At 36.2% G+C, this 15,081-nt stretch overlaps 1 protein-coding gene across 1 annotated transcript in view; it reads right to left on the bottom strand.

The window, feature by feature from the left end:
* The window catches only part of LOC123665953, a 36,600-nt gene that overhangs the window by 4,296 nt on the left and 17,223 nt on the right, over nt 1-15,081 (bottom strand). Inside the window, exons 2-5 of the mRNA XM_045600174.1 lie at nt 5,249-5,924; nt 2,030-2,841; nt 1,390-1,514; nt 605-738 (exon numbers count right to left, since the gene is read on the bottom strand). Coding sequence (XP_045456130.1) covers nt 605-738; nt 1,390-1,514; nt 2,030-2,841; nt 5,249-5,881 — 1,704 coding nt within the window. The 5' untranslated portion in view covers nt 5,882-5,924. The remainder of the gene's footprint in view (nt 1-604; nt 739-1,389; nt 1,515-2,029; nt 2,842-5,248; nt 5,925-15,081) is intronic.

Here is a 15,081-nt window from a genome sequence, read left to right as displayed (position 1 = left end):
CCGGGTGAATGCACGAAAAAGTTAGTATACCGCACTGGCTGTACCGATTTAGATGAAACTTTTTAACTGCGGTCACCAACCCGCCTGCCCAGCGTGGTGACTATGGGCAAAACACATGAGTTCACGTTATTTTTGGCGTAAACTTGTGGAGGCCTATGTCCAGCAGTGGATTGTATAGGCTGTAATGATGATGATGATTTTTAATCGACTCCAGAAAAAGGAGGAGGTTCTCAAATCGACTGTATTTTGTATGTGCGCACATCATTACATTTTACTGGGTGGAGCCGAGTTTGACGATTTTTTTTAATCGAAAGCTGGGTCTTGTTACTCAATTATTTTGTGTTTGCTAATCTCTGGACAAGATTTTTATAAAAGAAAATTATTAATTTAAAAATAATCGATATGTACTGGAAAAAAAAAACACATGGCAATACAGTTCCCCGGATCAGGTACTTATTATATAATTATTAACTAGCTGTGACCGGTTTTACCCGCGTCAATTTTGAACACTGTATCGCCTAGCCTTCATCGGTAAATGAACTATCCAAGACAAACATAATATTCATATCGGCTCTTCAGCTTTATATTAGTAAAGATACCTTACCTCAGTAAAGACGTATTCCTTGGTGGGTTTGTAAGCGTCACTGCGGGTGACTGTACGTATGCACTGGACGAGGTAGCGGGTTAGGATCGGACGGGCGTTGCATCTTATTACCGCTGCTTTGAGGAGACTCAGACCTGTTTGAAATTTATATTACATTTAAAAAAAAACCTATACCTATATTAATAAAAAAAAAAAGTTGGAAAAGGATAAAGTCGAAAATGGCCGGACCGGAATAAATTAATTATGAGATATATGTATGATCATGCACTGTGCGCATGCGTAGACAATGTTTCAGATCGATCCGACACGCATGGACGTTCTGACCAATTACTGGTCTATGACGAATTATATATAAACGATTAGATAATTATATCGACGTAATTAAAGTCGATTTATTTTCGTTTGCGAGCAAATAATTATTTATTAAAAAATAACTTTTCGTTATTTATCACACGATTTTTACCGTTTCACTTTCTCCCGCTAAAATATAGCCTATGTCAACCAGTAATAACGTACATTCAACTGTTAAAAATAATTTTTAAAATTGATTTAAAAAAAGAAAATAATTCAAATTTCAAAATCATTCATTTTCATACAAAATAAATTATTGGATCGGCAACGCGCTTGCAATGCTTCTGGTGTTGCAGGCGTCTATAAACTACGATAATCACTTACTATCAGTTGAGCCGTACGCTTGTTTGCCGACCTAGTTATAAAAAAAAAAAAAAACAAAATAACCTTAAAGGTCAATATCCGAGCCAATAGCTGTCCTATTGTTAACTTACCGAAATCCGAAACGAAGAGTAAAGGCTTCATCGAAAGAACCTTTTCGCAGATGAGCATGAAAAGGGACATATTCACGTTCTCATCTGTGCCTTTTGACAGGTTCAGTAAGACGTGGTGGAGCACCCTGGAAGAAAATAAACCATTAAATAAGAAAAAAGTATGTGTGTGCAATAGGGAAGTACCCCTTACAGAAGATCAGAGCTAAATAGCACTACTCCCAATTAGTGTTGTGTTCCTGTGGTGAGTAAGGTACCCTGGTAGCCCAGTACCCAGTTCCTAGGTAGTGTGGCGACATTTATCGCGCAACATACTAACTACGTAATTAGAGAAAACTGACGTATCCTACATCGCGCTATCAAAGTTACCAGAGTGATTGAGTATACATACAAGAACCCGACAACAACACCCGTCTGGTCGGAGGATCCTCCCTTTGCGATGGCGGACGAAGAACTTCACAAACTATACCATCGCACCTCTAAACTGGTGACCCCGACGTGATTCTTCACACTCCCCCAAAGTAGGATCGGCGATAGGAGGTCAATGGGCCACATAATTGCTTACCACACACATCACAGGGATTTTATGCTTTTCCTTTATCCTAATATTATAAAAAGCAAATAAATACAAAAAAAAACTTACCCATAACAGGCTTGCAAATCCAATTGCGCCACTTTCAAGCAAATGTTCTTTCTTTCTTCAAGTTTCAACTTATGCAGGTACTCTGTAAATATTTCCTTGCAAGGCCGTCTGTTCAACTGACAACACGCTTTCTGTGAGAATTTACTAGCGATCTCCTTCTGAAGATCCTTAAATTGCTTCATCGACATTGATGAAGTAGACGACCTTCCCCTTTTCTTATTAGACCTCTCTTTATCCGATTCTACATTATCTGTGACACAACTCGGGTATTCCTCAATCGAAGTCAAGTCTTGATACTTTTCGTAGTCACTGTTGTAAATTGGGGATGACGTGTCTGGAGATAGGGTATAGTCGGAATTCGTTGGATAGAATGAGGCTTGGGAATCTGACATAGGGCTGGGAATGTTTTCCGATCGCGGTGGGGTTGGGAATATCGATGGGTTTTCGATGCTATCGATCATCGATAAATCTATATCGTACTCTTGAGTGTGGTCCGCTTTTGAGAATTCTTCGACTGGGTTTGGTGATGGGCATTTTGTTGCTGTGTAGTTCGTGATCTCGTTTGTTAGTTCGATGCTCTGGTCGATGAATTCTGATAGAATATCGTCGACTGTTCTGGAACTTTCGTTGATGAATTCCTGAGCGATTTGCCAGCGATCGATCTGTTCCTGTTGGGTGTTATGTAAAAAGTTCTGGACGTTTATTTCCACTTGCTTGATAGCGATGTCGATCTCTGATACATTTTCGGATTTCGGTCTCTCTTCTGTTATTATCACTTGCCCACCGGAAAATGTATGTTTGTTAACTTGATTCTGTATATAAGAAAGTTTTGATAAATTATCTCTACATAGACAATAATCACTTAATCACTAGCCAGGTTGTCAATGGGAATATTACAAGAGTTCACTAACTGAACGTAAATCAAGTTAATTAACTTAGGGACAATTTTACAGGTAGATCAAAGAGTCAGTTAGTTATCTGACACATAAGGCTATTCAGTACTTAACTCATGCTAATATTTTTCTGTTTAACTATAAAACTCCAGTTTATCCGTCAGATTTTCCATTCGAAATCGATGAAACCAACAGTTGTAGTTTTTATACTATGTTTAAAAATCTTAATGGAAAATCCAGTCAGCCATTATTGAAATATTTGTCACTAGATGAGAACAATGGAAAAATTAGGGACACAGTAGTCTGAATACTAAATTCATATATTAACTAATCAACATATGCAGTTTGGCACAACGCCTGGTGGCTGTGAAGAGCACCTGTCAGCAATTACTAATGATGTGAGCTGAGTAATGCAAAGACTGAAAGGTATTATATATGAAGGTAACAAGTAACTTGAGAATGCCAAACGTTTTAGACTTTACGCTATTTCGGGAAGATATTTTCGAAAGTGGTCATCTTCAAATCAAAAATTTTTGGACAAATATGATGATGCTGCTGCAAAGTATTGGGACCAATCGAATGAATTTCAAATCAAGACTTAAATAAGGTAAATTCTTAAATGAAAATTGATAATTAGCCTTTTACAAATGAGTTTACTTATAAATGTTGTCGTAGACAGAATTGTTGAAAATTGACTTGTTTATTTTTGAGAATTATCTTCTGTATGATTTGTTGTATTTTAATGTCTCTTTTTGTATTTTTTTGGTGAGAAAGATTAAGTATGTGACGTGAAGAAGTAAAAAAGAGGGAGAGGCATGAAAGCAAAAACTAGTATGAAAGAGAGAACTGGTATAAAAGAGAAACTAGATAAAACAGTCTCCTATCTTCATTTCAGAGGGAAGCTATAAAAAACGCCTCAATTACCTAAATTACATCTGTAATGTTTACAGTTTACAGTTGAGTGTGAGATGACATGTGAGGGAAGGTCGATGAGGTAAACCAAATCCAATGACAGTCGATATAACACTATCATGAGTTGGAAAATATCATTCCAGCATTTGAAATAACTTTTAAAATCAAAGAAAAAAAAGCTGTGCCGAAAATGTACATCGTAGTGGAAATGAGTTGATATTCTTCTAACTACTGAATCGATTACCAAATGTAGGTAAGAACGACCTCAAAGAAACCACGTCATAAATAAAAATAACTTCGAAATTGGACGGAAATAATGGACCTTTCAAAAGCTGCGATGTCACAGACAGACATTGGCGTCAAACTTATAATACACTTCTTTTTGCGTCGGAGGTTTAAAAATAGCTTATACTTGGAAAAAGCCTCTGAAAAATGCTGTAAATGAATAGTAAAAAAACAACATCGAAATCCGTCACGTGCTGATCTATTTAATACTAGTAATATATCAAAGTTAACATTTTTTGCCACCAGACCAAATACCTTTTTACACTAGAAGACAGTATAAAAACATTTTTATTGTGAATCGGATTTTGACCTAAGTTGCTTAGTTTTTTGAGTTGCTATTTCAGTATTTTCTGGTGTTAAAATTACTATTTTAACAAAATACTGTGTCCCGCGGTTTCTTCTGTGGACAAGAAAGGTGTGATCTTATGTAGCCTACTAGGACTACCCAAAACGGAAAGATATTTTAATTCGGACCAGAGTTCTCAAGATCAGCACGTTTTAGCAAACAAATAAATTCTTCAGATTTATAATATTAGTATTAGTATAGATGTACACCTCTAAGAAATACGCCAACTCAATTTATCGTAGGTATACGTAGGATAGTAGAGTTTCTAATTAAGTACAAAAATTCAATAATTGCTACATCACTAAAGCGATTTAAAGGTACGTATTCGTAACAAGGTAAAGATTAAAGAAATACATCTTATAGATAAGATTCTCGTGTCACAATGTTAGTTATCATACTCCCCCGAATCGTCTGGACCGATTTTTATATGTGCATCGGGTAGGTCTGCGAATCGGCCAACGTCTATTTTTCATACCCCTAAGTTAAGGGGGGGGGGGGGGTTAAGGTGGTTACTAACATATATGGCAAAACAACGTTTATGGGGTCCGCTAGTATAAGAGTTAAAATTAGATAATTATTCTGGTAAACACAAGAATTACTTGTACTCCTTTTAAAATTATTTCACCGGAAGAATTCTACGTTATCATTGAGCAACATAGGCTATAGTTTATTAAAAATATATTTCTTATTTGCAAAATGAGGTCTCAAAGTGCTTTTGAAGAGTGCTTGAATAGAATAATTTTTAATTTTGAGTCAGCTCTGATTGAAAAGAATTAAGCTTACCTGTCTGTAAACATTTTCAGCGCTTTCTTTCCCATAAGGATAAAGGGATCTTCCGAAGTTTGCGGCGCTATTCCTAATCGGACCTCTCGATACGTAAACCGTTTGCAACTTCTTCTTTTTCTTATCTTCTTTTTTATCTTCTGCCTCAACTATGGAATTCGACTCTACATCTGTATCTACTTTTAAATTATTCAAAGACTCTATTAGATTCCTGTCTTCTTTTTCGTCTTCAGAATCAACCGTACATTTATCAGCGAAGCCACTGTCTTCTGAGGAGTGTGAGTCGATCCTTGCCGATCTCTTCTCATCTTCTTCTTTTACGAGTATATATGAGAAGTTTTTGAATTCATCTTCTTCTTCTACGTCTTCTGCATGTTTCTTCTCTTCCTTTTTTTGTAATTCTAGCCTATTGAATTTCTCCAGAAGTACGGCTATTTGCATCTCTGGTTTTGGTGGGATTGGTTCGTTTGTGTTTTGTGAAACGACTACATCTTTGTTCTGTTTAAGGCTTTCTCGTTTGTATTTGTCCTTTTGGAAAAGGGCCCGGAAGGGCTTTTTTAGTAGGTTCTTTATCGATTTCTTCTCTTCTGCCATTTGTTGCGGTTCAGTATCCAGTGATTTCGAAGTTCCCATAATTTATGTGACTTATCTAAATCGCTTCTAGGTTTTCTGGCATCTGTAACAAAATATTTTATTTTTACAACTTTAAACTGTATAGTGATGAACTTACGTACTAGTAGTAGATTAAAACCTAAATACCTATATAAAGAATGCTCGAAATTCATTTTGCTTGGATTCGTGAAAAAAAAAATACATCGTTGGTTGGGACACAGGACGTGAACTTTAAAAATAACACTCAAGAAACTCCATAATTTCAATTATTATTTTAAAATTTATGAAGACAATATAAATAATAATAAATTTAGTTAAATGTTGTGCAAAAAACGATCTCGAATCTTTGTGATTACGATTAATATAATTAATAATAAGTAAATGGTAATACGGAACTGCGTAAGTACACTAGTGGAGAGCATTTCAATTCTATATCTTTAATGGGAAAGGAATCTTGCTGAATGGAGATATTCTAGGAATTAGAATTTTTCAAATTCCAACATTTAACAATCAATTAAGCAATAGTTGCGAGATTGTCGTCCATTGTTTAAGATTATTAATTGATCCTGGGAATGCAAAGTCGGTCTCTGTTTTTAAATGGTCTATTGAGTTTAGTTTCAACCTATTATTTTTTGTAGATATAAATTTTTTACAATAATAATTGTGCCAATTGTGCTGTGTGGTTACGGCAGTACAGAATATAGACACACCCTCTCTTCCCGTGGGTGTCGTAATAGGTGATTAAGGAATAACATAGTTCCACTACCATCTTGGAACTTATAAAGTCGACCGATGGCAGGATAACCATCCAACTGCTGGCTTTTAAATACACAGGCCGAAGACGGGCAGCATCTTCGGTGCGACGAAGCCAGCCCTGCGGTCACCAACCCGCCTCCCCAGCGTGGTGACTATGGGCAACACACATGAGTTCATGCTATTTTTGGTGTGAACTTGTGGAGGCCTATGGCCAGCAGTGGACTGTATTAGGCTGAAGTGATGATGACGTTGAGTGCTGCATAACTTTAAATTTAAATAACACATATTTTTGGAATTACTACGACGATAACAGAAGTGACCCAGTATCATAAATTTAATGACAGATAAAAATCAAAGGAACTTTTGTATTTGTTAAGTATGCTACGAGTCTATTGATATATTTTGTGTAATTTATTCGTGGTTTTATGGATATCCCACAGTGAGGAAAACGACATTGAAGATTAATAGATATTTTTTAGTGTTTGAATATTTTAAAATTTTCCTTTGACGTCATCCCGTATTGCATAACCTTTTGTTAAGGATTTTGTTGACTATCGTTTCGCCCGGAGGAAATAACAAGTTTTTTAAACATTTGTTATTATATTTCTAATCAAAGCAATTATCCAACTGATATTGTAAATGCGAAACTTTGTTAGGAAGATTGAAGTATGTTTGTTATTCTTTCACGCAAAAACTACAATACCGATTTTAATGAAACTTGTTACGTAGATAGCTGGTCATAAAGAACAGCACATAAGCTACTTTATATCCCGAAGATCCCACGGGATTGTAAATAACGCTAGTCTTAACATAAATGTACACATTTCGAGCTCAAATATTACAAAACTTCTACGCTAAATTCTTAGTTTTATTAAATTTTCTATGTTTCTTATTTCTGAAAGCACTAAACAATATCCCAAAAATACACATTTTTTTTAAATTAATGTTCTCATATATTTTTGAAGTAAAACTTCTTTACTCAGGCTTAACTTGGGGAGTAAGCTGGATTATACGGTACGAGAGCGTTACAAAAAGTGTGATCGGGCTAGGCGAACGGAAGTTGAGAGGGAGATAGAAGTGAGTGAAGATAGAATTACAAACTTTGTATACTATGAACTTATGTAAATATTAAATCCCCTTAGTGGGTAAAGTTTTTGAATATTAATTTTAATTACAAAAAAAAAAAAAATTTTTTGACCGACTTCAAAAAGGAGGTTCTCAATTCAACTGTAGGTACATTTTTTTTCCGATTTCGATGAACCTTTTTTAATCGATAGGTGGTACTAGTCATATTGTCCCCTTTAAAATTAAATGTGATCTGCGGAGCAGTGTGGTGGATTACACGCTAAACGCCGCCTTGATTTTATTAGTTTTTCTGTTTCGGCCATGGAAGACACCATGTAGTCGACACACAGTTGTTCCATTGGTGCCGCGGGGGATACCATGACCCCGAGCCAGAGTCAACTTAAAAAATATATATATTAGAAAACTATTTTATATAGTGTAAGGAAAAATAAGTATGTTCTTTAAGAATGGTAGTGCACTACATCAATAAAAGCTTATCATTTAAATTTTGTAAATAAGCACTTTGAAGCTGGCTCCAACGACTAAATAAGTGAGGCCCAACTGTTGACCCCCATGAGGATCAACATACTCCTACGGTTATACTCCTACGCTTCTCCTACGTGGAGAAAGAGGTCCATGCCCGCAGGGGGATAAAATATTTATTTACTATTACTCGTAACAAAATGAAATCTGTACAAATAAATAAAATTGGAGTGTCTGTTCGTAATATTAAAATAGCCGCAATTTAATAAATGTTTTTATGGATTTATACACGGTTTTGTATGTCTGTTTGTTCCGGCTAATCTCTGAAATGGCTGGACTAATTCTGACGGGACTTTCAATGGCAGATAGCTGATGTAATAAGGAGTAACTTAGGCTACTTTTATTTTAGTAATTTATTTATTTTACAACTCTGGCAACTGAACAATAACTTTTTATATAGTACTTTTTTTCTAGTACTAAATATGACAAGAAAAGTAAATAATGTGATATTCTGCGGTTTTATATTTTTTTCAATCAATAAATATTTTAAATACTGTTTAGAGTGACCCTTGAGTAACTCCGACTCCAGTTCTTCAAACATTGCAATAGATCACAACAGAGCACTCACAAGGTCGTCTAAAACTATATTTTCTGCGAATAGGTCTATAAAGAATGTAAAGACGTGAGCATACTATTGCGTTCTCACGATTTTTGGCATTTATGACATTTTAATATTATTATTTTTTATACAACTAGGTCGGCAAACAAGGATTCGGATCACTTGAAGGTAAATTACTGTAGCTTATAAACGCGTGCAACACCAGACGAATCACAAGCGTTGCCAACCCTACCCCTGCTCACTCAGAAGCTCTGATCACCTTACTTACCATAGGAATACATCACTGCTTGAAAGCAGTTATATTTTAGCTATTTTAGTAGTTAAAACACAACGTAGGCAGACGAAAAACTACAAGTAAATACGCATTATTAGTGATGATTCAAAAGTACTTGACCAATCTCGATCGAATTTAAATAGGACCATATGACAAGCACTAACTTTCGATTTATAAATAGAATCATCAAAATTGGTACACGCAGTAAAAAGTTATAAGGTAAGAAAGAAAATAATTGTGTTTGCTGGCAAACGAAGAAAACCGACCTCAATTACATCGAAGAGTAATACAACGTAGATCGACGAAAAAATAGTCAAGTAACTACGCATTATCAAATATAACTCAAAAAGTAGTCATCAGATCTCGATCAAATTTAAATGAGATTACATAACAAACATCAGTTTTTGATTAAATTAAAAATCATCAAAATCGGTACACCCAGTAAACAGTTATGCAGATTTGCAAGGGTTTCCCTCGATTTCTCTGGGATCCCATCATCAGATCCTGGTTTCCACAAAAAAAGAATTATCAAATCAAAAACGACGAAGTTATCCCCGAACATACATAATATATATATATATATATATATATATATATACGGTCGAATTGAGTAACCTCCTCCTTTTTTGAAGTCGGTTAAAAAATAAAGTCGAATCGAGAACCGTCTTCGTCGTTGATGTCAGTTAAATAAATAGTATCAAACAAGCAAGTTTAATGGTAGTTACAAATTTCAGTCATGTTATATCACTACAGTCTGCACAGTACCTTATATTGGTTGTCTGCCAAAAATAGCAGCGATTAGTAGCAATCAATTTTTTACGAATTTCAACGAAATTTTTACACAAATTTCACATACACATTAAAATAATCTGGGATCTGGCAATGTTTCTGAGAAATCATATAAAAAAAATTAAATACCAATAACTTTTACGTATATATATATTTACTAGAGCGTGTCCCAAGCGATCACATGGCGAAGCATAACCGATGGTTTCGATAGGTTTAATAGGTGTAATGCTCCGCCAAACTGACGTGCGTGGTACGCATTTACCATTGTTTCTCATTGTCCTTAGTCCGTTTATTGCAGACGATTTAGACAGTGTCAGAAAGACACTGTGTCGCCTAGGTCACTCTTCAAGAAAACGCGGAGTTGCCTAAGCTCTGCGCACCCTCTCGACCTTACTGGCTAGGCCCACAGGAACGACGAGTGGATACGTGTGGAGCCAGTTCGGCTGCAGGAATGCTTGACGGAGACCCCATTCTGGGTTTCAAATGAAGTTTTCCTTCTCTAGGACCCTGATGATTTTGAGCCAGGTTTATCCCTCGGTCGCCTTTTTCGACCCCCACGGGAAGAAAGGGGGTGGTGCTATTCTACTCGGCCGACACCACACGGCATTACAATTGTTTAAAACTCAGGATTGACAGAAACACGTGATTTAAAATCCCTTCTAAGCCATGCACTTCTTCATTCATACAGTTTAGTATGTATCGAGTTTTCAAATTGGCCTCATAAAAGGAGGAAATTCTCAATTCGATGTGATTTCTTTTTTTTTCACACATGTTTTTACCTCATAACTTTTTGCTGGGTATACCGATTTTGATGATTTTTTTTAATTGAAAACTGGTGCTTGTCATGTCATAAAATAATATTATGCCTTGGATGTTAAAGACAACCCCTATTTCTTAATTTAACTTTTCTCTAGTTATGAGATTATCATAACCATATATAGTATAGTACATTATATATATAGTACATAGACGCCGCGTTGGCGCAATGGTCACAGCTATGGATTGTGCCGGTTGCGCTGGCGGTTGCGGGTTCGATCCCCGCACATGATATACATTTGTATTGGCCATAGAGGTGTTTGCCATGGTCTGGGTGTTTGTGCAGTCCTTGTGGGTTTCCCCAACGTGTGTCCCGGTTGTTGTCATGTACGCCTGATAGCGATCGTTACTCATAGTAGGGAATTTATCCGCCAACCCGCATTGGAGCAGAGTGGTGGATTAAGCTGTGATCCTTCTCCTACATGGGGATAGAGGTCTATGCCCAAAGTGGGATATTACAGTCTGAGGCGATTATATGTGTGTGCTTGTATGTGTAAATAGCGGATGTGGTTTCTCAATGGTGATTGGTGTGTGTAGAGTGACCAACTTCCGCGTGTCTTTTAAAACTTTTACCAATTTAAAAGTATAATTTTTATTGTTGCAATACGGAATGCAAAATGAAGTGATTCTTTGTAATGAATGTTTAAAAAAACTGCGTGTAACAGCTCTGATGACCGACTGGAGTTTAGTCCCAAAGATGGATTAACTAATGGAGTTAGTTAATCGATGCAGTAAATAATAACAATAACAAATAAAAAATTGCAACATACACATACGGTCATCTGTCCCTAAAGTAAGCAACTTAATGCTTGTGTTATAGATAACAGCCGCCTCGTATAGCTACATGTTTTTTTTTCGATAAACATACTTATAAATAATACATATATAAATATATATATTACACCCAGACTCGAGGTGGGATACGAACCCACAGCCCCCGGAGCAGAAAGCAGGGTCAATACAAACTGCGCCAACGGGCTAACTTGTGAACGTCTAAAAGAAGCATTGCAAGCGCATTACAGACCCTACCCCCAATCATCCCCAGGAGCTTTGGCTGTCTTACACAGAAGAACATATATGTATTATTAAGTTGTGATCTTCTGTAAGTTACTTCCCCGGTCACGCTGTTCTAAATTATGAGCGAAATATTTCCTGTTGTGTCCTCAGTCAGACACTCAGTTCAGCCTATTGCAGTCAACTGCTGGAAAAAGGTCCTCAAGTTCGCGCTAGACATCCCGGTTTTCCGCAATTCTCATCCAACCTACACCGGCAATCTTACGCAGATCGTCGGTTTTGAAAGCCGGAGGGCGTTCCACACTGCGTTTACCAACACTCTGATTTATGCTCTATAAATGTTAACACGTTCAAGTTATCCCATTATTTATTAAAATTATGGTAAACCTACATTAATTAAAACTGTTTATATTTTAATAACGTCAATAAGGTAATCTTTAGTTTGTTTATAAAATATAAATGTGTGTGTTTATTAAATCTGTTTGAATATTGTAAACATGTAATGATTAATAGAACTGTTGATTTCCCCACCGTGCCTCTGAGAGTACGTTAAACACGTCCCGGTTGTTATCATATACACCTGATAGCAATTGTTACACATCATCATCGTCATCATCATCACAATAGCCTTTCCTAGTCTACTACTGGAAATAGCACTCCACAAGCTCACACCAAAAATGGCGTGAACTCATGTGTTTTGCCCTTAGTCACCACGCTGGGCAGGCGGGTTGTTGACCGCGGGGCTGGCTTTGTCGCACCAAGACGCTGCTGTCCGTCTTCGGCCTGTGTATTTCAATTCAAATTGGATGGTTATCCTGCCACCGGTCGGCTTTTTTAAGTTCCAAGGTGGTAGCGGCACTGTGTTATCCCTTAGTCGCCTCTTAGGACACCCACTGGAAGCAATTACCGCAGCCTATAGACGCCTGCAACACCAGAAGCATCGCAAGCGATGCCGATCCTATCCTTAATTCTCGCGATTCTTCTCGTGTTGCAGACGCGCAGACTTAGCTACACATTTAACGGATAATTTTATTTAAAATAAATAAATATATAGTAAACTAAATCGAAGTTTCTACGAATCTGGTAAAAAAAAATCCACCATACATTCTTTAGTTGTATCTCAAAGGTTTTTCGATTGATAAACAATTGGTTGTCTGAAAAGTTGGTTGACGGACAATAGTTTAACGTGACAACGTCATAACAAAACATCTCCTCGGACGCACAGGCCCATCGAGTGGAAAATAGATGCGGCGCAAGCGTACAATGAGCGTAACGCTACAATGAGTCATCCTTTTTCGTTTATGTAAGCCGGCGTTCATCGATTTATTAGAAGTTGTCACGACCATCCATCGGTTTAAAATTAAATTAACAAACGGTAAAAAAAATTTGGGCTGACCCACACTTCTTTTCCGTTACTTGTTTCTCAATCATTTTAATATTTGTATGTATTTTCGTTATTATTGGCTTTTTTTCCTTCGTAACAAATATTTGGCATCAGGTTTTACTAATACACATATTTCTATCGTGTCTTACAAGTTCAAGGTGATCTGCATGGAATTTAGTAGACTTTTCCGCCTAAAGTTCCATACAAAGTTAGTCAAAACAAATTAATTTAAATTATTCTTTTGTAACTGCGTACCATAATAATACCACATCATATTATCCAGATCTCTCATTTACACCCACGCTGATATTTCTTTTTAAGATTAGTTTAATTTTGTTTAGTACTTAAGTCTTTTTGAAATATTATTAGACGAGACTTTCATACCACTAGGGTTGCAACAAACGTATGATCTACCTGTTGACAAGCGGTTACTGTTGCCTTTGCAAGGTCGTTGCCAACCCTACCCCCAATCCTCCGCAGCAGCTCAGCCTAACTCGTACAAGAACACAACACTGTTTGACTGTGATTTTCTTTAAGTAATTATAATTGTTCAAAATTATTGTAACTTACGACCTTAAAGAAGATTACAGCTAATTAACACTGCTTTCTAGCAGTGTTGTGTTCCTGCGTAATTTGACAATTATATGTACAGGAGCGGCAACGCGCTTGCTATTCTTCTGGTGTTGCAGGCGTCTATAGGCTGCGGTAATCGCTTACCATCAGCTTGGCCCTACGCTTGTTTGCCCACCTAATTGTATAAAAACAAACTTTAAATCTCATTAAATAAGCATGTATCTATATTTTTTATACTAATAGCTTTTACCCGTCGATGCGCTCGCATTGAATTTTTTGAAATAAAAAGTATCCTATATTACTTCTAGTACCTTCGAGAATATGTGTGCAAAGTTTCATGATGATTGGTTACGTAATTTTCGCGTGAAAGCGTAACAACAAACTTACATTTACGTTTATAATATATGTAGGGATAGGAATAATAAAGTGAAAAGTTTTATTTCTTTGTTTGTAATGGATGAACTTAAACGTGTATAATTTTTTTTAAAAATTCATTTACTACAAAAAACTGTGTTAGCGCTGAGTGACATAGTCTATATATAATAACTGTTTGCTGGCAAACGAAAAAATATCAACTTCAATTACATCGACAATAATACAACGTAAGTAGACGAAAAAAATTAACAAACGCACTAGTTATCACTACGATTTTCGAGATTTACCCTCGATTTCTCTAGGATCCCATCATCAGATCCTGGTTTCCTTATCATGGTACCACCCCTGGGAGAAAAAAATAAGAATTATCAAATTCGGTTCATAAACGACGAAGTTATCCCCGAACGTACATATATATATATATACGGTCGAATTGAGTAACCTCCTCCTTTTTTGAAGTCGGTTAAAAAGAGAAAACTAAGTTATTAAAATCGTATCCACGCATGCGAAGCCGCGTAAATCTACTAGTTCGTATATGTATATCATGATTGTGTTTGCTCGCAAACGAAAAACCCCGATTTCAATTTTAATCGACCAGTAATACAACGTAGGTAGTCGAAACTTAGCCAATTATTTAAGCATCTATACTCATAATATTCTTTCACTAACAGAAAGCTACACTATTCAGGAGTGATATAGGCTATATTTTATTATGATTGAAGAAAAAACAGTGTAAATCAAGTCGCAGAAATACGAGCGAGATGAAAACTTTTTTGTTTTTTTTTTTGCATCACAAAAATAATTAACGCCCAACGAAGTGGGGTCGGTTAGTTATTAGATATAACTCAAAAAGATCACAAGACGAGTACCATTTTTCGTTTAGAACAATCACCTGAATCGGTACACCCAGTAAAAAATTATGAGATAACAAAAAATATTGTCAAATTGATATATCTACTCCTTTTGACACGCTTTTTATTAGCTTCACCTGTATGTTTCTGTTTGTAACCGACTCCTTTGGCCTTCATTTGGACCCATTTCAAACGTTCAGATTTCATTTAAACCTATTAGTA

The sequence above is a fragment of the Melitaea cinxia genome, chromosome 25 (genome assembly GCF_905220565.1).
Source record: "Melitaea cinxia chromosome 25, ilMelCinx1.1, whole genome shotgun sequence".
Taxonomy (NCBI): Eukaryota; Metazoa; Arthropoda; class Insecta; order Lepidoptera; family Nymphalidae; genus Melitaea; species Melitaea cinxia.
The sequence above is the reverse complement of the archived record's forward strand: the minus strand, read 5'-3'. Positions and strand labels throughout refer to the sequence as shown.